Here is a 26,046-nt window from a genome sequence, read left to right as displayed (position 1 = left end):
TCCCGAGATGCTGCCGGTCGGTCCCGCTGATTACTCCAGCATTTTGTGTCTCCCTCTGCTGACCAAAGATCCTACAGCATAGCTCTGCTATAGGATCTTTGCTGCTGGCTGGTTGCCACTGATGATCGATGCGCTCGGAGTGCGATTGAGCCGCTGATCGATGCGCTCGGAGTGCGATTGAGCCGCTGCCGCACCGCTGGCGTTGGTCGCCGTTGCCGTTGTCATGGCGGCGGTGGGGGTGGCGGTTGAGCCTCCGGCCCTGCTATCCGCTTCAGCAGAGTCCGACGTCTACGATGGGTCCGGCAGAGAGTCTGTCAACGCCACTCCAATGCCCAGCTTGACCCCCACCCTGTCTCCCACCCCGGTGCCGACGCCAGTCCCCACCCCGGCGGTGTCAGGCACCCCGATCCCGGGCATGGTCATCCCGGGAGAGGCCGAGGCCGAAGCCCAGGCCCAGGCCCCGCCGGACGCCGGCTCCGGCTCCAGCTCCGGCTCCACCACGGCCCTGGCGGACAGTGCGGGCGGCTTCGATAAAGCTTGCGTCTTTTGTAAAATCAGCAACAGATTCGTGCCGGAGGATCTGCTGCACTGGGTGAGGGCAGGGCTGCTCCTGGTAGAGGTGGAGGGGGCAGACTGACAGCCTCAAGGACACGGAGCCACAACACAGGGCTGCTTGCAGGAAACATATCCCACAAATATCACTCTGGCTGGGGACAAATATGGAGACATATGGGGCAGGAAGGACAAGATGGGTGGGAGCGGAGATCGAGCGGGGACTGAGGGGTGGAAGATGGAGAGAGGAGGAGAATGAGGGGGGAGTGGGAAGCAGAGAAGAGAAGACAGTAATGGATGGGGCAGGGAGAAACAATTAGTAGTCGCGGGGTTGATGCTTGACATGTTTATCGTCACGGTCAATGATGTGCCACTGCTGCTCACTTGAAATCGTTTGTTTCAGCAACACACTATTTGTATAAAACCATCACTGCTTCACAAAGGTACACAAAAATGCTGGAGAAACTCAGCGGGTGCAGCAGCATCTATGGAGCGAAGGAGATAGGCAACGTTTCGGGCCGAAACCCTTCTTCAGACCGATAGGGGGTGGGGGGAGGCAGGGAGAAGAAAGGAAAAAGGAGGAGGAGGAGCCCGATGGCTGAGGCTGAGGTAGGAAGGGGAGGAGACAGCAAGGGTTAACAGAATTGTGAGAATTCAATGTTCATGCCACCAGAATGCAGACTCCCCAAGCAGAGTATGAGGTGCTGTTCCTCCAATTCCCAGTGTTGCTCACTCTGGCCATGGAGGAGGCCCAGGACAGAGAGGTCGGATACGGAATGGGAGGGGGAGTTGAAGTGCTGAGCCACCGGGAGGTCAGGTTGGTTAGTGAGGACCGAGCGGAGGTGTTCGGCGAAACGATCGCCAAGCCTAGGCTTGGCCTAGATCAGCTGAAATCTAGAGCAGCGGATGCAATAGATGAGGTTGGAGGAGGTGCAGGTGAACCTCTGTCGCACCTGGAACGACTGCTTGGGTCCTTGAAAGGAGTCGAGGGGGGAGGTAAAGGGACTGGTGTAGCATCTCTTGCGTTTGCAAGGGAAAGTGCCCGGGGAAGGGGTGGAGCGGGAGGGAAGGGAAGAATTGACAAGGGAGTTACGGAGGGAGCGGTCTTTGCGGAAGGCAGACCGGGGGAGATGGGAAGATGTGGCGAGTGGTGGTGTCACGTTGGAGGTGGCGAAACTGACGGAGGACTATTTGTTGTACGTGCCGGCAAGTGGGGTGAAAGGTGAGGACCAGGGAGACTCTGCCCTTGTTGCGAGTGGGGGGATGGGGAGAGCAGTGTTGCGGGGTATGGAGGAGACCCTGGTGCGAGCCTCATCTATAGTAAGGGAGGGGAACCCACATTCCCTGAAGAATTAGGACATTTGCGATGCCCTGGTGTGGAACACCTCATCCTGGGAGCAGATGCGCCGTAGACGGAGGAATTGGGAATAGGGGATGGAGTCCTTACAGGAAGCAGGGTGGGAGGAAGAGTAGTCAAGATAGCCGTGGGAGTCAGTGGGTTTATAGTGAATGTCGGTCAGAAGTCTATCACCTGCGATGGAGCTTCACAGAGTGTTGCCTGACATCAGAAAAAGAAAACCCAAGGGAGGATAGAAAGCTAAATAAAAGATTAGGAAACCAGAAGCTAGTTTGAAACGAGAGAATGTTTTTGGGATGGACTATGAGAAGATGCAGAGATATTGAGATGCGGAGAAAGGAATAAGGCAACAAATGTTTCTAAATGTTTAAGAAGGAACTGCAGATGCTGGAAAATCGAAGGTAGACAAAAATACTGGAGAAACTCAGCGGGTGAGGCAGCATCTATGGTGCGAAGGAAATAGGCAACATTTCGGGTCGAGACCCTTCTTCAGACTGATGTGAGGGTGGGAGGGGCGGGAAGAAGAAAGGAAGAGGCGGAGACAGTGGGCTGAGGGAGAGCTGAGAAGGGGAGGAGAAAGCAGGGATACCTGAAATTAGAGGTCAATGTTCATACCACTGGGGTGCAAACTGCCCTAGCGAAATATGAGGTGCTGCTCCTCCAATTTACGGTAGTCCTCACACTGGCCATGGAGGAGGCCCAGGGCACAAAGGTCGGATTCAGAATGGGAGAGGGAGTTGAAGTGCTGAGCCACCGGGAGATCAGGTAGGATAATGTGAATCGAGCGGGGGTGTTGGGCGAAGCGATCGCCAAGCCTACGCTTGGTCTCACCGATGTAGAGCAGTTGACATCTAGAGCAGCGGATGCAATAGATGAGGTTGGAGGAGGTGCAGGTGAACCTCTGCTGCTCCTGGAAAGACTGCTTGGATCTTTGAATGGAGTCAATGTTTCTAAATAGTCAGTTCATTAAAAGAGCCCGCAGATATGTGAATGTTTGAAACATCACATTTTGTTTTTTTGTTTTTCAGGATGAACAGTTTGCCTGTTTTAGAGACATCCGACCTGGTGCACCCCATCACTATCTTGTAGTGCCAAGGAGACATATTGGAAATTGCAAATCTCTGAAGAAGGAACACATATCAATAGGTGAGATTGTGTTGACTTCATTCTTGAAAATTAAATGGCTTGTGATGTTTTAAATCATGTTCCAATCCTTTACCATTTCTTCTTTCTGTAATAAACGTTTCAAGAAGTTAACTCTTAAGACCATTTTTTTTTACCAACCTGAAACTAAATTTAGATATAGAACACACACTAAATGGCTACATTAACATTTCAGGTGCCATCAGGAGTAATAGTATTGAAATGCAAATCATGTTATAGGTGTATTGATTGATTGATCAACAATTCTTTTTTAACTTTCTTTCATATCTGTCTTCGAGCTAGAATCGTGGGAAATCTAGTGGTGCCCTTTGAGTGTTTTTCAGTCCACATTCAAATTTTAAAAAACGTACAGTTATTTGAAATATCTATGATAAGAGATATCAAGGGACTTAGCTTCCCTATCACTGATGTGAGGCTCACTGAGGTATAATTTCCTGGATTCATTGACATACTCAATTCGTCGACACATCCAATCTACTCCATCTTCTGAGGAAATAGTTGGCTATTGGGATAACTGCTGGAAAATGTTTGAGTGTGGATGGGTGCCGTTGGTCAGCAAGAACATGGCCCTCTTCAATGTTGCTTGACTATCATTATTAATGGTTTTTAAATGCCTCACTGTGAAAAATATTTGTGAATTAATATAAAATCCTCTCAGCTTCTACAATCAGTAATGGTGGGGTCAAAGATTTGTCAACATTATTTTTTTTTTCAAAGGGACTTTCTCAATACTTCATTGGCAGTTCTGCACATTCACTGCAAGGTGGATTGATTAGTGCCACTAGAATAGGCTTCAAGACCAGGCTTAATGATGAGCCAACTACATTCAGCCCAAAATATTTATAAATGGGATAAAGGGTGGAAAGGACAAGAGGAAAGACTAATGATAGTACGAAAGGCATGAGTGAGCAGATGACAAAAGGGTGCTAGAGTAAGGTAAAAGAGGGTAAAGTAGGCTTAGTGATTAACACAAGGCTGATAGAGATTTTCTATACCAATCTACCTAATTTGCTGATGATTCTTGCAGTTTCTGTTTGTGTTTTATATTTCCAGTTCCTGCAGAATTTTGTTTTTTTCAGCCTTTCACTGATTGATTAGCAATATTCTACTCTGCTACAATGCCAGGACTTCTCAGTACCAGCAATTCATATGGTTGTTATTTTTCTAACTTTACTCTTGTCCTGTGGTTCCCAACATTGGTAACAAGGCTAAATGTATGCCAGTCATTTTTTATTTTAACTGCAAATGCTGGAAATCTGAAACAAAAACAGAAATTGATGGAAACATTCAGTAGGTCAAGCAGCATGTCTCTACCTCGTAACTGACTTATTTTCTTAGACTCTATCACATACTCCTAATTCTTCCATTTACACCGCATCTGCGCCCAGGATGAGGTTTTCCATACTAGATCATCGGAGATGTCCTCATTCTTTAGGAAACGGGGGTTCCCCTCTTCCATTATAGATGAGGCTCTCACTAGGTTCTCCTCGATATCCCGCAGCTCTGCTCTTGCTCCCCCTCCCCCCATTTGCAACAAGGTCAGAGTCCCCCTTGTCCTCGCCTTGCACCCCATCAGCCGTCGCATACAGAAAGTAATCCTCCAACACTTTCGTCACCTCCAACGGGATCCCACTACTGGCCACATCTTCCCATCTCCACTCTTTTCTGCTTTCCGCAGAGACCGTTCCCTTCACAACTACCCGGTCAACTTATCCCTTCCCACCCAAACCACCCCCTCCCCAGGTACTTTCCCCTGCAACCACAGGAGATGCAACACCTGTCCCTTTACCTCCCCCCTTTATTCCATCCAAGGACCCCGCCAGTCTTTTCAGGTGGGGCAGAGGTTCCCTTGCACCTCTTCCAACCTCATCTACTGTATCGCTGTTACAGGTGTCAATGTCTGTACATCTGCGAGACCAAGCGCAGGCTCGGCGATCGTTTTGCTGAACACCTCCGTTCGGTCCACCTTAACCTACCTGATCTCCCGGTTGCTCAGCACTTCAACTCCCCCTCACATTCCAAATCTGACCTTTCTGTGCTGGGCCTCCTCCATTGTCAGAATGAGGCCCAGCGCAAATTGGAGCACCTCATATTTCGCTTGGGTAGTTTACACCCCAGCGGTATGAACATTGACTTCTCTAACTTCAAATAGCCCTTGCTTTCCCTCTTTCTCCATCCCCTCCCCTTCCCAGTTCTCCCACTGACTTACTGTCTCCGACTACATTCTATCTCTGTCCCGCCCACACCCCTGACATCAGTCTGAAGAAGGGTCTCGACCAGAAACTTCACCCATTCCTTCTCTCCAGAGATGCTGCCTGCCCCGTTGAGTTACTTCAACATTTTGTGTCCACCTTATTTTCTTTCTCCTCCTGCACCTATTTTCTATGTTCCTATCTATGTTTCTATGTCTGTGTATCACCCGTAGATTATTAGAATGCAATAGTAGTTAACAGTTAAAATGAGAGATCTGTGGTCATAATACAGGTGCACAACCTTTTATCCGAAGATCCAAATAACGAAAACCTACGAATAGCGGACATTTTTTCAGTCCTTGAAGAAAGGTCCTTGAAAACGTTCACCGAGGGCGGCCCGCAGAGGTGACAGCGGAACCTCCGGTCGGTCCTCGAAGAAAGGGGAACTAAATCCCCATTCATAAAAGAGAAGGTGAGGGTATATTGCGCGGGAGGGTTAGTAATTGACAATCTGCTGCTGCCTGCCCGCTGAGTTAAAAAGTTCCCACGGTAGACTCACGATACACAGTGTATCGTGAGTCTTGCATGGGAACTTTTTAACTCAGCGGGCAGGCAGCAGCAAATTGTCGCTCCCTTCAGTTTTACCCCACCTACACCCCTCTGCTTCCCGGCCATGTGTGTGACCCCCTTCCCTCCCCTCTCCAGCTCCCCGCGCATTGCACCGGCGCGGGGGCTTTGCACTGTCTTCACGTTGGAGCCAGTGCCAGTCACCGGAGACGTCAGGACCAACGGGACACCGACCCCCAGGCCCACTGCAAGCACGGAGAACCCAGAGACACACAGCCAGCAGCAGCCCAGCCCCGTTCCAATTCCAGAGGAACACGCTCTCCGCTGTCCCCGTAGGGACAGAAGCTGATGTCTCGGGCTGTGGCCTCTCCGGCCACCCCCTTGTACAGGAGCTGAGACTGGGAACTGTGGGGTTGTTTGCAGTTGCAGAGGGAGGGGGTAAGGGCGGTACAGTTCCCAGTCTCAGCTCCATTCCAGGGGGGTGACCGGAGACGTCAGGACCAACGGGACACCGACTGCAAGCACGGAGATCCCATAGACTCACAGCCAGCAGCAACTCTAGCCCAGCTCCGCTCCAACTCCAGAGGAACCCGGATTGCGGATGAGGGGGTGCAGCTTGGGCTGTGGGTGAACTGCCACTTGTCGCCGTAGCGGCTCATCGGGGAGCGGATTCCTCTAGAGTTGGAGGGACAGGGAGACACAGCGGCTTTTGAGAATGGTGGGCAATCACTTCCAAAGTTCTGCCCACACAGTCAGTACACCTCTCCTACACTTGTCTCCCGCACTAAGATCATCTCGCAGAGAATGATCCCAGGCTAACCCTCCCTATTCTCTCCTATTCTGCAAGAAAAAACTACATTGAAGACTCAAACTCGCGATCGAGTAACTGCCGGGATCGAGGCGCAAACTCGCGACCTTGCGGATACGAGCCGAGCACTCTACCACTGAGCCAGCCGTTAAAATCTACGCTAAAAATCTTCCATTCCGAAAGCCGAAAAATTCTGAATTACGAAAAGTGTCTGGTCCCAAGGCTTTCGGATAAAAGGTTGTGCACCTGTACCACAAATTTACATAGTTGTAAACTAACTGTTTACAAGTTTTTTTAATTTGCTGCCAATATATAATTTTTATATATTTTTCAACTTTGTAATATTCTACTCTAATGAACAGTTCAAACGATGGTGGCAATTGGGAAAAATGTACTTCTTCAAAAGGGGATAGCTGACCCTGCTGATGTGAGGTATGTATGGTTACAGTTTTATTCTCTAGTAATTATCCTATATATTTATATTTTGTTTCGAACATGTAAAACAAAAAAAGTTTAAAACAAAGCAGAATAAACAATAAAATGAAATGAACAATAAACCTATACACAACATTAAATAACTTCTCATAAACATCACAAATCAAATCTTACATATTTGAAAAGGAGTAGGAGGAAGTCAGGCACATGCTGTCAGGGTAGGCAAGGTAGGCACTGCCTACCCTGACTAAAATTATAAAATGGTAATTGTTAAATATAAATAGTAAAGACACGGGAGAATTATGCCTACCTAAGAGATCGATCTCTTAGGTAGGCATAATTTTCCCATGCCTTTCATCCGCAGTACTTGAAACAGGCAAAAGTATGTGCAGCTCACGTGCCGTCGACACTGCTTCAAGCCTTCAATTTCAAGGGGAGCTGAAGGCAGCTGAAATTCTGCCTTTGCACTGTCGACTGCGTACTGTGCAGGTGCAGCAGCCTACTGCGCAGGCGCAACGCAAGTTTCTTGGTAGGTTTTTCAAACATGGATTGCCATTAACTTAAGAGTATCTTAAGAAACAAAGAGAGAAGAATGGAGTTCGTGTACAAATAATGTGGTAAGTAAATTTCTTTGAGCTATATGTTTTTAAATACCGTATTTCCCGGCAATGAAGATGCTATTTTTTACCCAAAAATAAGGCACGAAAATTTACCTGTGTTCTGGAGGCCGAAGGCTAGGTTGTTAGCCAAGAAAGATAGACTTGGCTATCTCTCAGTACAGCAACATCAAGAACGATGTTGAGGTTACTGAGGAATAGCCAAGCTCGACCCCTCATTGCTGGCAGCTGATGTGAGAAGCGGGTGGCGGTAAAGTGGGAAGCGGCTGCTCGCAAAGGACTCCACGGCCACAATGGTGGGGGGGGGGGGGGGGGGGGGAAGAGTTCCTAATCACAGCATGTGGGTGTCTGGCCAGGGGTAAAGTTGCAGGGAGGGCAGGAACGTTGAGAAGGAGGGGGTCGGGGATCAGGGATCATGCCAGAAACTCACTCACCGCTGCCTCAACGCTCCGGGCGCTGAGCCACCGCATTGTGGCCAGGGAGGGAAGTAGCTTGGGTGCTGCGAGCGGCTGCCGGGACCGGACAGAGGAACCGGCCACTTTTGAAGACGTTATAAAAGTTGACTGCCAGCTTACGGAGAGGAGAACAATCTGCGCATGCGCGGTTTATGATTTTTTAAAAGCCGACTGACTGCCTACCCTGTAATCAGCGCGATCAAGGGACCAATTGAGGTTACACTTATTTATTCCTACCCCTTCTCCGCTACTCATCAATGAATTCACAAACTTTATCTCATCTACATATATATATATAAATACATAGACATATACATACGTACATACAAATATCCATACATAAGCCACATACATACATACATATATACACACATATGCACGCACAAAAAACACATATATACAGTTTGTAAACAATTATCCAAATTCTATGTACAATGCGAATATCATGCTGTGTCAATAAACTAAAAGTTAACTGTCATCACAGCCCTTCCTCATTCTTATACCTCTGGAACTTCTTTACAATTATGATTATGATGTGTTAATTTGATGGACAAATGAACTTTATAGTAGTTGTCAAGAAAGGTGTGTACAACATAGTTAAAAATAAAAAGTAATTGAATGCAACATTATATGAATCGATAATTTTATGCAATTTTCTGGTGGTTCATCTTTTAAAATAACCTATTGCTGTGGTTTGCAGCAAACAAAGTAGAATTCTTAAATTTAACTTTGCTGAGCGAAGCTGACAAAATTGCAACGTAGGTGAATTTCTGCATACACGTGACTGGCATTGTTACAGTATGTACTGGTAAATGTGACAGAATGTCACTGACAGCACCTATTGATAGATTCTCATATGTATAGAGAACTACAAAATTTAAAGCACTTCAAAGACACGGAACGTCTGCATTTTCAATTTTGCTGTAAATATTTTGGTACATTTCCTCTCACTTGGATGGATTTTTTTTGTCCACTATGTATACAAATTACTTTGAAGTCAATGGATTTAACCAAACAATGTTTAAACTTAGCATTCTCAGGATTCCTTTAACTGGATTAATTCCGTTTTTTATTGAAGTTTGTGTGATTAGAAACTTGTGTTGAGTGTAATTTTTGAATTGTTTACAGGCTTGGTTTTCACTGGCCACCATTCTGTACAGTAGCTCATCTACACTTGCATGTACTGGCTCCAGTTAGTCAGATGGGATTTTTATCAAGAATGATTTACAGAGCAAATTCCTACTGGTTTATATCTGTAAGTATTTTGTTTCCATTTGCTGAATAATGTGAGAATTGAAGATGCAAATCATTCCTTTATGGATTATTTCATATATTTTAATATCTAATGGATGCTTCACTATTTCAAACATCATCCACCACTATAAAGTGTTCCAGGCAAGTTAATATGAATCAAACTTTCCAGGTAGACCCAAGAACACAACAAACACAACATAATTTACATAAACATCCATCACATCATTTGTGATGGAAGGCCAAAAACACTTATCTCTCCACTGCACTCTCCCCCCCCCATGTCAGAGTCAAAGTCAAAGCCCCGGCTGGCGATGTGCAATTGTCCCCCGCGGCCATTGCAAAGCCACCGCCGGGTGGTGCAAGGTGCGCCGCACACCGGGTCTTGGTCCGGATATAGTTCTGGTAAGAACTAAATAATTTTCTTCACTCGGAGAGAAAAGCTATTAATCACTTTATCCCCTACAGGTTAAAGTATAACACTGGATATACCCCAAATATTGTGCAATTCTAGTAGATTTACATCAGTTCCTGACTTAAATAAGCACCGATTTGGATCAAAGCTCATTAATTGTTAATCAAATGTAATCTTTATTTGTATTTAGGAATGTGCAGGGGGAAATATCTGATAATTAGCAGAATGGAGAGGCTGCATTTTGAGGAAATGAGCTACATTAGACAGCACCCATAGGAATGCAGATTTTGCCCCCACAACACATATTTGTATCCTGATGGAAATTCTTCCTTACATTCACATTATTTTAGATAAATTAAAGTTTTATATGAAATGTGGATTTCAAAAAAGTCCAGTTGTGAAAGTTTAATCTTCACATCTAACTGGTCCCAGAGTTTTATTTTAAGAAACTGCTTCTCTACTTTCCCCTTAAAGTACCTGGTCCATATTTTGAACATTTGTGCCCTTGTATAAAGTATAAATCGGTACAGCCCCTTTCCTTCGAAGGTTTGGTTATTGGGATAATTGCAATTTTTAGGTCAAATTAAACAGTTTGTCGAGTTCCAATGATTGTTTCATGAATTTGGTCTATATTCCCTTGTGCTCAGAAATTGAGGGATTGCCTAGTTGAGATCTTGATCTGCTCTGGGTAAATAGATTTGAGTTATGGATCAGCCAAGAATAGGTTAAGTTGAACAATAGATCTGTGAGTAAATTGAGCTGAGGTATTGGTTCACCATACCTATTAATGACTATGATATAGTTGGGATCACGGAGGCATGGCTCCAGGGTGACCAAGGCTGGGAGCTGAACATCCAGGGATATTCAATATTCAGGAGAGATAGGCAGAAAGGAAAAGGAGGTGGAGTAGCGTTGCTGGTTAGAGAGGAGATTAACGCAATAGAAAGAAAATAAATTAGCTTGGAGGATGTGGAATCGATATGGGTAGAGCTGCGAAACACTTAGGGGCAGAAAACGCTAGTGGGAGTGGTGTACAGGCCACCTAACAGTAGTAGTGGAGTTGGGGATGGCATCAAACAGGAAATTAGAAATGCGTGCAACAAAGGTAAAACAGTTATAATGGGTGACTTCAATCTACATATAGATTGGGTGAATCAAAATGGCAGGAGTGCTGAGGAAGAGGATTTCTTGGAATGTATGCGGGATAGTTTTCTAAACCAACATGTAGAGAAACCAACGAGAGAGCAGGCTATTCTAGACTGGGTATTGTGTAATGAGGAAGGGTTAGTTAGCAGTCTTGTTGTGCGTGGCCCCTTGGGCAAGAGTGACCATAATATGGTTGAGTTCTTCATTAGGATGGAGAGTGACATAATTAATTCAGAAAGAAGGGTTCTAAACTTAAAGAAAGGGAACTTTGAGGGTATGAGACGTGAATTGGCCAAGATAGACTGGCAATTAATTCTTAAAGAGTTGACGGTGGATATGCAATAGAAGGCATTTAAAGACTGCATGGATGAACTACAACAATTGTTCAACCCAGTTTGGCAAAATAATAAATCAGGGAAGGTAGTGCATCCGTGGATAACAAGGAAAATCAGGGATAGTATCAAAACAAAAGATGAAGCATACAAATTAGCCAGAATAAGCAGCCTACCAGAGGACTGGGAGAAATTCAGAGTCCAGCAGAAGAGGACAAAGGGGTTCATTAGGGAAAATAGATTATGAAAGAAAACTGGCAGGGAACTTAAAAACTGACTGCAAAAGTGTTTATAGATATGTGAAGAGAAAAAGATTAGTTAAAACAAATGTAGGTCCCTTGCAGTTAGAAACAGGTGAATTGCTCATGAGGAACAAGGACATGGCAGACCAATTGAATAACTACTTTGGTTCTGTCTTCACTAAGCAAGACATAAATAATCTGCTGGAAATAGCAGGGGACCGGGGGGTCAAATGAGATGGAGGAACTGAGTGAAATCCTGGTTAGCCGGGAAGTGGTGTTAGGTAAATTGAATGGATTAAAGGCCGATAAATCCCCAGGGCCAGATAGGTTGCATCCCAGAGTACTTAAGGAAGTAGCCCCAGAAATAGTGGATGCATTAGTGGTAATTTTTCAAAACTCTTTAGATTCTGGAGTAGTTCCTGAGGATTGGAAGGTAGCTAATGTAACCCCACTTTTTAAAAAGGGAGGGAGAGAGAAAACAGGGAATTACAGACCAGTTAGTCTAACATCGGTAGTGGGGAAACTGCTAGAGTCAGTTATTAAAGATGGGATAGCAGCACATTTGGAAAGTGGTGAAATCATTGGACAAAGTCAGCATGGATTTATGAAAGGTAAATCATGTCTGACGAATCTTATAGAATTTTTTGAGGATGTAACTAGTAGAGTGAATAAGGGAGAACCAGTGGATGTGTTATATCTGGACTTTCAGAAGGCTTTCGACAAGGTCCCACATAAGAGATTAGTATACAAACTTAAAGCACACGGCATTGGGGGTTCAGTATTGATGTGGATAGAGAACTGGCTGGCAGACAGGAAGCAAAGAGTAGGAGTAAACGGATCCTTTTCAGAATGGCAGGCAGTGATTAGTGGGGTACCGCAAGGCTCAGTGCTGGGACCCCAGCTATTTACAATATATATTAATGATTTGGACGAGGGAATTGAATGCAACATCTCCAAGTTTGCGGATGACACGAAGCTGGGGGGCAGTGTTAGCTGTGAGGAGGATGCTAGGAGGCTGCAAGGTGACTTGGATAGGCTGAGTGAGTGGGCAAATGCATGGCAGATGCAGTATAATGTGGATAAATGTGAGGTTATCCACTTTGGTGGCAAAAACAGGAAAGTAGACTATTATCTGAATGGTGGCTGATTAGGAAAAGGGGAGATGCAACGAGACCTGGGTGTCATGGTACACCAGTCATTGAAAGCAGGCATGCAGGTGCAGCAGGCAGTGAAGAAAGCGAATGGTATGTTAGCATTCATACCAAAAGGATTTGAGTATAGGAGCAGGGAGATTCTACTGCAGTTGTACAGGGTCTTGGTGAGACCACACCTGGAGTATTGCGTACAGTTTTGGTCTCCTAATCTGAGGAAAGACATTCTTGCCATAGAGGGAGTACAGAGAAGGTTCACCCGACTGATTCCTGGGATGTCAGGACTTTCATATGAAGAAAGACTGGATAGACTCGGCTTGCACTCGTTAGAATTTAGAAGATTGAGGGGGGATCTTATAGAAACTTACAAAATTCTTAAGGGGTTGGACAGGCTAGATGCAGGAAGATTGTTCCCGATGTTGGGGAAGTACAGAACAAGGGGTCACAGTTTAAGGATAAGGGGGAAATCTTTTAGGACTGAGATGAGAAAAACATTTTTCACACAGAGAGTGGTGAATCTCTGGAATTCTCTGCCACAGAAGGTAGTTGAGGCCAGTTCATTGGCTATATTTCAGAGGGAGTTAGATGTGGCCCTTGTGGCTAAAGGGATTAGGGGGTATGGAGAGAAGGCATGTACATGATACCGAGTTGGATGATCAGCCATGATCATATTGAATGGTGGTGCAGGCTCGAAGGGCTGAATGGCCTACTCCTGCACCCAATTTTATTGTTACTATATTCTATTTAAATGAAAGAACCTGCTTGACTCGCTAAAGGGCCAGGCGTGTTGCTCTCAAGGTTATTGCTTAACTTTAGATTATTAGCAAATGCTAATTTTTCATTTGCCTGTTTTTTCTCCCTCCAAGCATGAACATTTGATTGAAAAGCTTAAGGCTCTTCCAGACGATGGCAGTGGAAGCTAAACAAATAAATACTAATGTTTAAATTCAGATGTCATCTGAATTTCAACACTGCAGTTGTTCTTTAACTTGATCCAACTTTGGGTTTAATCAAATAGCATTAATGAGTGCTAATTTTACCTGAAAAATACCATTTTATGTTCCCGAATGCTTGATCAATTAAAAAATATATAGTACAGATTCTGTAACTGGGCTTAGCTTCAATTTAACTAATTCCAAAACTGCATGCATGAAAGTTCAATAATAGTTAATTAAACCTTAATGCATGGAGTTGGTTGCAACCAGTGAAATTAGCTTCAATTTAAAATGGAAAAATTGATGAAATTTAATTACATTACATATTTGTTCTCATATAACTTTGCCTTGCATTCTGTTAAATATTTAATTGCATCAACATCGATACAAGTTTTGCTGTAAATGTTTCAAATGCATTAATTATTTATTTTGAATCTGGATGATAAGAATAGAAGTCTCTCCAGAGTTGTAAGTTAATTTTAGTAGAGGGAAGCCTGGTTGAACAGTTCAACATATTAAATTGAATGAGCACAACACAATTTTGCTGCTTGCATTTGTTAAACTGAGTCTCCACTGTGCCATTGAGTTAAGAATTAAATTGTTCTAATTTGACTTGTTTCATTAATTTGAATGTTAATAAAATAAAAATATACAAGTGTAATGTAGTTAGAATTGTTTTTTGTTCATGTGACAGCACGTTTTTATTACAAGGAATTCTGTGATCTATTAAATTCCATTAGTGTTCCAAACAGTGCCATTTAAAATTTGTGATGTAAAGAGCATAATGAAGGATGAAAATTACAATCACAATAATACTTTATCAGCCAAGCATGTTTTGCAACATACGAGGGATTTCATTTGCCAAGTCAGTCATACAAATAAAAAGCAACAGAACACTCAAAACACATTTTAACATAAACATCCAGCACAATGACTCCTCCACATTCTTCACTGATGGAAGGTGAAAAAAAGTTCAATCTCTTCCCTTTTCTCTCCCGTGGTCGGGGGCCTTGAGCCCTCCGTTGACGGGACGATCTTCACTCCCATAGCCGGCGGCATTTTGGACCCTCCGTGTTGGGGCAATCCAGCTCCTGCATCGGGGGGAATGTCAGCTCCCCCGCGCCGGGCGACCGAACCCAGTGTTGGGTCTGGTCAAGCCTCTGCGTTCATCGGAGCTCCCTACTAACCTCTCCCGACCGTGAGTTCTTGATGGTAAGTCCACAGGCCGCGGTTGGAGTGATCCCAGGCAAGGGATCCATTCCGATATTAAGTCCGCGGTGGGGCCCAAGGTCAGTCCATGGAGGCCTGCAGCTTGATCGATGGTAGGCCGCAGAGCGACCGGAGACGCGACCCGGAAACATCGCGTCTCCAGCAACTGAAAAAAGTCTCCCCCCCCCTCCCCCCCCAACTTGCCCGCAGCGGCCAACATGTCCCATCTACTCTAGCCCCACCTGCCTGCTTTTGGCTCATATCCCTCTAAACCAGTCCTATATATGTACCCGTCTAAATGTTTCTTAAACATTGCGCTAGTACCTGCCTCAATATCCTCCAGCAGCTTGTTGCAAGCACCCATCACCAATGTCGAATACCTTACTGAAATCCATGTATACAACATCTACAGCTCTGCCTTCATCAACCTTTTTAGGCACATCCTCAAAAAACTCAGATTTGTGCGACACAACTTCCCACAAACAAAACCATGTTAATTATACCTAATCAGCTCTTATCCATCTAAATGCATGTATATTCCATCCCTCAGAATACTCTCTGGTAATTTTCCGACCACTGATTTGCATCATTGCTTGTTCCATTTGTGACAAAAAAAATGGTCCCTCGTGTCTGTTAAATCCTTCATTTCTCACCTTAAACTTATGGCTTTTAGTTTTAAACTGCCCTACACTGAGAGCAAGATTGGGACCATCCACCTTATCTGCAACCCTCATGATTTTCACTTATCTTTAATGTCACCCCACTTTAAAGTTCTGTGCTCTAGTAACAGCAGTCTTAGCCTATCCAGCTTCTCCTTAATCAAGCCCACCAGTCCTGGTTGCATCCTCATGAATCTTCTCTGCTCCCTTTCCAGTTTAATGACATCATAATGTCAAGCTTAAGGCTTTAAAGAAATCTACTTTATGCCTACATTTTCCCTTGTAATGTATATATTTTTTATCCTACATTTTCCCTTTGGAATATATATTTTTTTATCTGCAGCACTGCCCCATTCTGACATATTTTAATTAATCCAAATGTAGTGTGAAAATTAAATTCCCGGAGAGTGAACATCCCTCCAGTTCGATGGCCTTTTATTTAGCATCAGAATGATAAGCAGGTAATTGTTCCCTTCAGCCCACCAATTCACACCAATCATTAACCTCCCATTTATAATAATCCCCTATGTGCACACATGGAGAATGTGCAAACTTCATGTAGACTGTACCAGTGGTCCTGATTGAACTCAGATCTATGTGCTGCATGGCAATGAAGCTACTAGCTGCACTATTGTAGTAAAGTCAAACCTACAATTTTTTGTACGTTCTGTATTTTTCCTTAATTTACCATATTGCTCAATTTTTATCCCAGCACAATTGCCAAATACATCTTCACTTTTTTGGAGCTAGATGTTTTAACAATTTTATGGTTACCTCTTAGAATATTTCCGTGTGGCTTGTCGTATTTTTTGTAATGGTTGTGAATTACTTGGCAAGAGTTGGGGGGGAAGAAGAGGTTCCTGCTCCCCGACTGGTTGGCACGCAACAAAAACTTTTCACTGTACCTCAGTACACGTGACAATAACCTAAACTCAAACCCAACTCAAAGGATGATATGACAAAGAGAATACCAAAACGAAGTGCAGATGAATTAAATCCAAATATATATGCTGAAAGCACTCAGTGGGTCAAACGCCTCTGTGGAGAAAGAGTTAAAAAATTTAAGTCTTTGACCCTTCATCATATCTCCTATATCATTGACCTGAAACATTGCTTCTCTCTCCACAAATGCTGTGTGACCTATGCATTTCCAGAATTTGTTGGTTCTACTCATTGTGTAAAAGTTGTTCTTTCTCTTTAAGGCGAGAAAATAGAAAATGTAATGGAATTCTATTGGTTTGCAAATTAGACATTTGCAAAAATAAAAGCAAAAAAATGTTGCCTTTGACCATGATCAAGATGAATTAACCCTGGCCCAGGACAAGTTACTGTTTTTCGTGGCAGTGTCCCAAATTCAGCCATTTTGCATCTATTTCATCAATAAACTGCCTTCCATCCATCACGTAATAACAAGGTAAGGGGTAGGTGTATTTGCTCAATGTGTAGAAAGGAACTGCAGATGCTGATTTAAACCAAAGTCAGACACAAAATGCTGGAGTAAATCAGCGGGACAGGCAACATCCCTGGAGAGAAGGAATGGGTAACTTTGTTACTCCTGCATTTGCTCAATGTTCAATTCGATTCACCGCCACGGTACACAGCAAATCTTAGACTACATGTGGGGAAAGCTGATGTGACAAGTAACATTTGGTCATATGCTAAGAATTGCCAGGTGATCTCCAACAATAAAGTTTCATCATTTTAATATTCATTGTACCTTAATTAACCTGCGATCTATAAACCTATAATCGAGGTGGGGAAGGTTAGAGACTCTTGAGGACCAGTCGCATAACAACAAAGCTGCAAGGTCAATAAAGAATACTCGTACGAATCCAGCCACAACGTTCAAGCTCATCGTGGTTCAGGACAAAGCAGCCTCTTTTATGTGGGGCCTCATTGTACACACAAAAGTGCATTCTTTCCATCACCCTTGCAGTGGCTGAAGTGCAAATACCAGTGCAAATAGCATTGCATTTAATCACCTCGGGTACTACGCTACACGTTCCAAGCCCTAACTGCACCTAAATGTTGGAACTCCCTATTCAATAATTGTGCGAGCACCTTGAGCTGGTCTTCATAATAATCGGTGGTCACAGAAAACGAGTATGACTGTCCTCCTTTCCATAGGGTCGTCTACTTGTGGGTCTGCAGATATCTGTAGAGGCAGATCCGTGATCCACACACCTTGGTGCAATGTAGGCAGTGGAGACTGGCGGTGGTTGGTAGTCGTCGAGCCCCCTTCTCTCTCTCTTACGGTGCTGTGGCTTTGTCTCTGCGACACGGCATAGTTCCGTTTCATGACGTGCAGCTTCTTCCAGCACGGATTTCCTCCAGGAGCGCCTGTGCAGTGCAATGTGCTCCCAGTTGCTCAATGTGATGTGGAATTTCTTCAGACTGTTCTTGATGTTGCTATTGAAGCATTTCTTTGGCCTGTCGGGGGCTCGCCAACCTTCTTTCAATTGAGAGTACAGGATTTGATTAGCGAGATGTGTGTTGGACATGCAGATGACGTGGCCAGTCCATCGAAGTTGGTGCTGCATTATTGTGGTGGTGATGCTGATCATGTTGGCTTCCTACAAAACGCTGATGTTGGTGCGTTTGTCTTCACGGCTGATCCTAAGAATCTTTGATTGTACTTTTCCAGGGCTCAGGTGCCTGCTGTAGTTGGTTCATGACAGCTACATACAACAGGGTGGGGAGGACAACGGCTCTGTAGATCAGCAGTTTTGTTTGAGCCTTTAGGTCTCGGTCTTCAAAGACTCATTTCCTGAGACTGGCTTAGGCTCCACTGGCACAATTCAGACGATGGTTGACCTCAGAGTCGATGTCAGGTTTTGAGGAAAGAATGCTGCCAAGGTTGGGGAAGTGCTCAACGTTTTCACGAGTGGTGTCGTTCACTTTTATAGTGGGCTGGATAGACGGCTGGTTAGGCGGAGGTTGATGTAGGACCTGGGTTTTCTTGATGTTTAAGGCAAGGCCCATAGCTCTGTATGCCTTGGCAAAGACATTCCGGATGCCCTGGAGGTCTTCTGCGGAGTGCGCTGCAATGGTGCAGTCGTCCGCATACTGAAGCTCCATGATGGCAGTGTTACTCACTTTGCTATTGGCCTTCAACCTATTAATGACGGCTTATCTGCATCAAGGGTAATCAGAGGAAGATAATAAATGCTAGCTCAGTCAACAATAGCCAAATGGCAAAAGAATGAATATGTATTTAGCAAAAAGACAAAATGTTCACCCCTTTAGACTGTCGGATGTTGTATTTAGCAAGTCATTTCAGTTTAGTTTAGAGATAAAGCGTGGAAAGCCTTTGGTCCACGAGTCCGCGCCGACCAGGGATCACCGGTACAATAGTTTTACTGTACATAGTAGGGGCAATTTTACAGAAGCCAATTGACCAATAAACCTGAATATCTTTGGAATGTGGCAGGAAACCGAAGCACCCGGAGAACAGTCACGAGTGGAAGATAAGTAATACAGCAAATAAAAGCGTATTATTTTATTGCCACTTTCGTTGGAGATTTATAATCAGACATTTGATAGAATGATAGGATTTTAGTTAATGCTTTGAGGCAAGTATCTGTGTCTCGGGCCCTTAATTCCCACAATGTTGAACTCGATGTAAACGGATATTTACTTTTGTCTCCATTAAATTAGCTTTACATTTGTTTTATTAAATTAATCCCCAGCAGATTCTAGTGAATCTGTCGTGTTGGCAGAATAGATCGGAAAGAGGTTTCCGTCTGACATGCATTTTCTTTCAGTTTGATACACCTTTTAATGTTTTTCGCGAGTCAAAAATAAACATACCGAGATTTTAAAAAACCCCATCTCAATTCTCAATTCAGTTACAGCAAAGTTACGTCGATTACCCAAAACAAACCAAATGTAAATCCTCATTACCTGACATAAAATTGTAGTTGACACTTCCATTTTTTCTTGACCAGTTGTCAACATTTCTCGTTAAATCAGTAAGTGGAGCTTCAAGCTACTGCTAACTTTTACAGTTTGTAGGTTTCAGTGACACTCTTAATGCTTACAATAAGTGCAAATTCACTGTTATACACCAGAGAGCTGCAAGTCCCGGGTTTGGAAACAACTGATACTGTATCTCCAAACCAAACTGTCAACAGCGAAACCCCACACGGCCTCAATTCCTAACGACTAAAGGGAGCCTATTTTCATTCCACCAGTGTGATGAGAACATGATCGTCCCTTCCTTGCCAAAGCATTTCACCATCAAAACGAATTAGACCGTGTTTCCTCGCTCGCAAGAGGAGCCCCACAACTTTATTGGAGATTGTCACATAGGCATCGAACAACCTGCCAAACGTCACGCAAATGTTTCCATCTGAACCGCTTTCTCCGTTCCTTTTAATAATGTAAAGCAATTCTTCGATTTCTCTACCAACCAGGCGATGCGCATCCCTGCCCCGTTGCTCGGTTTTAGATCCGTTTTTCGGACGCCCATATTCCTCTCCAGCTTTGCACTGTTCCAAAGACGACGCCACATGGGAGCCACTGAAAGGATTGCTCCTCTGATATTCCCTGTAGTCACCAGCCCATTTCTGCCACTTCTGCATCAGCGTCGCTATTCCTCGTCCTTCTACCGTCCCCGGCATGTCCTTGTGACCACTTTCACCGTCTTCCATTTCCTTCCCTATGCATTAATCCCGGAGAAAGTCTTCGTAGCAATCCTTTCTCCAGAATTGCCAACAACTGCGCATTTGAGTTCGCTTCACATCAGAAGGCGTTTCTATCTAAAACCTGAAAATTAAAAAAAAAAATCTCAGTCCTGATGCATCTCGACCCGAAACGTAAACAATTAATTTCCCTCCACCGGTGCTGATCAACCCACTGAGTTCCTGCCGCAGTTTGTTATTTTGCTCCAGATCCCAGCATCTCGAGTCGCTGAACATTGTACAACTGTTAATGTGCAGCCCACAAGTCCGAATCAGCAGCGGTCGATCATGATGGGACTGTGAGATAACCAACAGTAAAGGATCGGAGCAAACCGCAGCGTTCAAAGGGCATTATAAATAAATACGCCTTCGCCAATGGTCCCGATAAACAATCTCCGTTCACATCGCCTCTCAGTCATAACAATTTGAGGATGACTGGGAATAATTAGACCACTTAAGAAACCATAAACACGACGACTAACACTGCAACCCTGATACTTCTATTAAAATATAATTTAAAAATAGTCGGTCATATGTAAAGGATATAAAAAAGATGAATGAAAGTCAGAATACTCGTTTGCAAGGAGCTAACCTAATTTGCGAGGGGAAATGAATGCGTTAAAAGCAGAAATATAAGAAAGATTAGCCAGGAATAAATGAACAACGACAGACGTTCAAGGCAGGGACAGTGTGGGAATCCCATAAATAGTAAATATCGGGAATTTGTGTAAAAGTGTTATAAGAAACATGCAAAACAGAATTCGTGACACATATCAGCAACGGGACATGGTTTAAAAATACAGATTGGCAGCGGCACTCAATTAAACATTGGAATTAACTTAATTGTTAGTAATAAACACCAAATATTTGTTGTGCTTAAATGAAACAATGGTTTGTATTTTGTACTGAAAGAGGTGACGTCTGCTTGTTAGTGGAGAGTGAGTTGGTGCCGGAACTGAGTCGTGAGGTCGGGTTGTTCCTCTGGGTCGGGGATTGTTCAGAGACGGACACGAAGATGGCGCTGGCCACGGTCCCCGTGGGTCGGAGGTTTTTGCTTCTTTTAGCCCAAGAGAACCTGGAGTTCCGGCTCCCGGTGAGTTGGAGATATCAGGAGCGGGATTATCATCACCGGCCGCGCTCACGGAGCCCAGAGACCCGCTGGTGTTTGATGCACTGGGAACGGCTGTGGAGCAGCTGCTGGTCCCTCTCTCAATTCAATTCCATTCCATTTAAAAACTTTATTGGCATGATAAAAATACATTGTTATATTGCCAAAGTATAAAACATGACATACATATTTGAAATGCATAAGTATAAATACAAGTATACAGTGTATGGATAGATATGCAGCTGTAAGCAGTACAACACAATAGCAAGTTTAGCAATTCAATATTAATTTCTTAGTGTTAGTTAATGTCGATTAGTGTGTGCGTATATATGTGCATGTTGGTCTCTCTCTCACCCCTTTACTCGGGGCTGATCGACCCCTGAGACACATCACTGGTCATGGGCCTCCAGTCCGAACAACAAACCTTGTCCACCACCCTCTGCTTCCTACCATGAAGGCCAATTCTGTATCCAGTTGAACGGAGATCCAATCAGTTTCACTTTATTAAGTTTCCTCCGCCTGGCGTAACGTATTTCGCCCTCAACTTCACTCTTGACATCTCGCACTTTTCACATGTTAAATGTGCAGCATGGGCCTCGGTTAGGCTGTTTTTTTGTCCGTTGCACTGAATAGTCCTTGTTCTAAACGTACATTGGCACCATCTCCCAACACTATCTCGATGACCACATCAGATCTGCCTAATTCCCGGGATGGAGGGACCTGTCATATGCTGAGAGAATGGAACGGCTGGGCTTGTATACTCTGGAGTTTAAAAGGATGAGAGAGGATCGTATTGAAACATATAAGATTGTTAAGGGTTTGGATATGCTAGAGGCAGGAATGTTCCCGATGTTGGGGGAGTCCAGAACCAGGGGCCACAGTTTAAGAATAAGGGGCAAGCCATTTAGAACTGAGATGAGGAAAAACTTTTTCAAACAGAGAGAGTCTGTGCAATTCTCTGCCTCATAGGGCGGTGGAGGTCGGTTCTCTGGATACTTTCAAGAGAGAGGTAGATAGGGCTCATAAAGATAGCAGAGTCAGGGCATATATGGGGAGGAGGCAGGTACGGGGTACTGATTGTGGATGATCAGCCATGATCCCATTGAATGGCGGTGCTGGCTCGAAGGGCCGAACGGCCTACCCCTGCACCTACTGTCTATTGTCTTGCACCTGTGCAGAACTCGTTGATATCATTTTCACCACTAAATTCCACCCTGCTCACAAATCCAGTTGGATTATCTGTTGACATCCCTCGTCCCTTTTTTGATCTCCCTGTCTCCTTCACAGGGACGGGCTATCAACTGACATCTACTACAAACCCACTGACTCCCACATGGCTCTTCCAAAGATGCTACCTCCTAATCTCAATTTCTCTCTCTGTGCTAACATGTACTTCTAAGATTAGGTTTTCCAGTCTAGGAGTTGCCGTCTTTCTTTAGTACATGTGGTTTCCCCACCTGCTATCATAGAGTTCCCCTGGTCCTTACCTTTCACACTACTATCCCCTACATCTAACACATCACATTCCTACATTTCTGCTGCCTTCGATGTGATTCCATCATCAGTCAAATCTTCCCATTCCCACTCATTTCAGCCTTCCACATAGAACGCTCCCACTGCAACTCCTTGGTTCACTCACCCCATTCCACCTCAAACAGCCCTCCCTGGCTACTTTCTCCTGTAGTTGCAGGAGATGTAGCACCTGTCACTATACTACCTCACTCACAACAATCCAGGGACCCCAGCAGACCTTCCAGGTGAGACAAAGTTCATGTGCATCTCCACTAATCTCATCTACTGCATTTGGTGTTCCCGATGTGTCCTTATTTGCATGTGCAAGACCAAGCGTAGACTTGGTGATTGTTTCACCGAACATTGGTGCTCAATCCGCCAAGGTCTGTTACATTTTCCGGTTGCTAACCATTTTATCTCCCCTTCCCATTCCCATTATGACTCTTCTGTCCTGGGCCATTCCCATACTGACCATACTGTCCTGTCTTCCATTGCCAGAGTGAGGCCACACGCAAACTGGAGGAACAGCACCTCATTCCGCTTTGGTTATTTACAACCTAACGAAATGTACAATTAATTCTTCAATTTTAGACAACTAATTTACAAAACATCCCTGGCCTTCTGCCCTCACCGTGTCTTTTTTCCCCATTTTCTTTGGTGTGCCCCACCTGGATTTGCACCCATTTCCCCATTTCCCCCTCCCCCCGTTCCCTCTTTGATGAGGATGTTGCCAGGACCTGAGCTATTGGAAGAGGCTAGACAGGCTAGAATATTTTTCCACAGAGCACGGGAGGGTGTGGGGTGATCTAATTGAGGTGTATAAAATACTGATTTGAGGTGTATTGAATTCATGAAAATGTGGAATAACAAGGTTGGTGTTCAAACTGCCTATGGAATTGAGAGGATATTGTGTTTGAGATGTTAAGATCCAGAACCACTGCTAAAAGCTACTGTGGAAAGAGATACGATGTTAGGGAATAATTTCATGAAACCCGTGAACATTAGTAGCAGATACAAGGAACTGCAGATGCTAGTTTATACAAAATAAGACACAAAGTGCTGAAGTGAGTCAGCAACAGGTCAGGCAACATATCTGGAGAACATGGATAGGTGATGTTTTGGGTCAGGATCCTTTTTTTCAGACTGATGGGGGGGGTGGGGGGGAAGAAAGTTAGAAGAGAGGAGAGTCAGGACAAAGCCTGGCGTTTGATAGGTGGGTACAGGTTTGGTCATTTCGCTGAACACTTGCATTCAGTCGCCAAGGCCTTGCTAACTCCTCTACCCATTCTCATAATATCGTTCCTGTCCTGGGCCTCATCCATTGCCAGAGTGAGGCCACATGCAAATTCCGCATGGGTAGCTTAGAACCTAAATGCATGAACATTAAAATTCTTCAATTTTTGGTAACTAACCTATAAACAACCTGCTTTTTTTCCTTCCTCTCTTTGTGCCACTCTTGGTTTTCTCCCGCCCCACTCTCCCCATACCTCTCTTCCATCTTCCCCTCCATCACAATCAGTCTGAGGAGGGGTCCTGACCTAAAATGCCACCTATCCATGTTCTCTAAAAATGCTGCCTGACCCATCGAGTTACTCCAGAACTTTTAAGCCTTTTTAAAAATAAGAAATAGCAGCTCAGGAAGTGTCTCCAAAAGATACCCACTGAATGTTTTTCGTATTTTCTGTTTATACTTCAGATTTCCAGCAGCTATAGTGTTTTTTTGATTTGCATAACCAAAAGAAGCAAGAGGACCCCAATTGGCCACACAATCTTGGTTCATCATTCAATAAGTTCATGGCTGATCCAATCTTGGCCTCAGATTAATCTGTTCTGATGTGTTCTGTATTCATGCCTACTATATTCTGTTGTGCTGAAGCAAAGCAAGAATTTAATTGTCCTATCTGGGACACATGACAATAAACTCTCTTGAATCTTGAATCTAGATTGCTGTCCCAATCTCTCTCCATATGTCATTGAATCCCTTGTATTTCAAATGACACACAACTCCATCTGAATATATTTAATGATCCCATCTCTATATTTCTGGACTAAACAATCCCAGAGTCATGATCTTAGAAAATAAATTCCTCTTCATCTCTATATGAAACAATCAGCTCTGCCTTATCCCTTCAGAATCATAAATATATCAATGATTACCTCATTCTCTTCAACAGTGAGCATAAACTCAACTTTATTTTTGAATTATATTCTGCCCAATGCAAATGCATTCTTCCTTAAAAATGTGCACAAAACTTCAGGTGCAATCTTACCAGCTCCCTCACCTGTAAAATTACAAAACAACGCTAGTTTTGTACTCCAAACTCGTTGCAATGAAGGCAAACATCCCATTAACCTTCCAAATTACTTGCTGTACCGACTTGTCTCCCCTTATTTAATTCAATAGGATCTTCAGATACTTGTTACTACAATGTAAAACAATCCATAGTTTGTGCAAGTGTTTGGTCAAGGCAGAAAATGTTGTATAATCTACCAGCACAGCTAGAGATAACTTGGCAACTCTTTGAAAGAACAGTCCTTCGGGTCAAAACATCAGCCTTTTCCCTTTAACCTTGCACACTAGTTCTCTTGGCATACATGCTTTTGAAAATGAAAATCCATTTCAATCACATTGTTAAATCAAACAATACAAAATGAACACTGGGAGATAAATATAGACTATAATAAGGGAAATTAAAAATAAAAATAAATTCCAATCATGCCTGGAACGCTCATTTAAGTAACTTTGATCGTGGCATGCAATTGGAGAGGTGGAATTTCAGTGCAATGCTGGGATATCACGGCAAGACAGAAGTCACATTATCTTACGAGCCTGTAGATAGACAGAAAGTGCTCGAGTAACTCAGCGGGCCAGGCAGAATTTCTGAAGAACATGGATCGGTGACTTTTCGGGTCTTCTAAAACCTGACCTGTTGAGTTAGTCCAGCACATTGTGTCTATCTTCGGTATATACCAGCATCTTTAGTTCCTTTCTACACATCTTATGAGCCTGTTTGGGCATCAAATCTATGCCTACTCTCAGAGCAATTCCATCAATCTGATTCCCCCACCCATTATCCTGTAATCTGTTCTCTCTCATATGATCACCTGCCCCTTGATATTCTGACCACCCAGTGTCATTTGGGATAATTTATAGTAGCCAATTTTCCTACCGTTCAGCATGGCTTTGGGATGTGGAGAAAAAAATTGAGCTCTCGGGATATCTGGGGTCACAGGGGGAAACATGCAAACTCACACAG

The 26,046-nt window shown here is 44.0% G+C and overlaps 3 protein-coding genes across 3 annotated transcripts in view; 2 read left to right on the top strand and 1 right to left on the bottom strand.

Moving 5' to 3' along the window:
• The first annotated feature begins 202 nt into the window (after positions 1 to 202).
• On the top strand, positions 203 to 14,282 carry hint3 (histidine triad nucleotide binding protein 3). Its single transcript, XM_055635659.1, has 5 exons — positions 203 to 592; positions 2,938 to 3,055; positions 7,003 to 7,072; positions 9,276 to 9,402; positions 13,551 to 14,282. The coding sequence occupies exons 1-5, from the start codon at positions 224 to 226 to the stop codon at positions 13,605 to 13,607; spliced, it is 741 nt and encodes a 246-aa protein (XP_055491634.1). The 5' UTR covers positions 203 to 223; the 3' UTR covers positions 13,608 to 14,282.
• Positions 14,283 to 15,020: 738 nt separating this feature from the next.
• On the bottom strand, positions 15,021 to 20,525 carry si:dkey-29b11.3 (actin-binding Rho-activating protein-like). The gene is made up of 2 exons (XM_055635660.1): positions 20,346 to 20,525; positions 15,021 to 20,254 (listed from the first exon to the last, which is right to left on the bottom strand). Exon 2 carries the CDS (start codon positions 20,137 to 20,139, stop codon positions 19,669 to 19,671), a length of 471 nt encoding a protein of 156 aa, XP_055491635.1. The 5' UTR covers positions 20,140 to 20,254; positions 20,346 to 20,525; the 3' UTR covers positions 15,021 to 19,668.
• A 587-nt stretch (positions 20,526 to 21,112) lies between these two features.
• The window catches only part of trmt11 (tRNA methyltransferase 11 homolog), a 78,877-nt gene continuing 73,943 nt past the window's right edge, over positions 21,113 to 26,046 (top strand). The window contains exon 1 of the mRNA XM_055635658.1: positions 21,113 to 21,262. Coding sequence (XP_055491633.1) covers positions 21,185 to 21,262 — 78 coding nt within the window. The 5' untranslated portion in view covers positions 21,113 to 21,184. The remainder of the gene's footprint in view (positions 21,263 to 26,046) is intronic.

Source organism: Leucoraja erinacea, chromosome 5 (genome assembly GCF_028641065.1).
Source record: "Leucoraja erinacea ecotype New England chromosome 5, Leri_hhj_1, whole genome shotgun sequence".
Taxonomy (NCBI): Eukaryota; Metazoa; Chordata; class Chondrichthyes; order Rajiformes; family Rajidae; genus Leucoraja; species Leucoraja erinaceus.
Note: the sequence above shows the minus strand (reverse complement) of the source record. Positions and strands in the feature narration are given on the sequence as shown.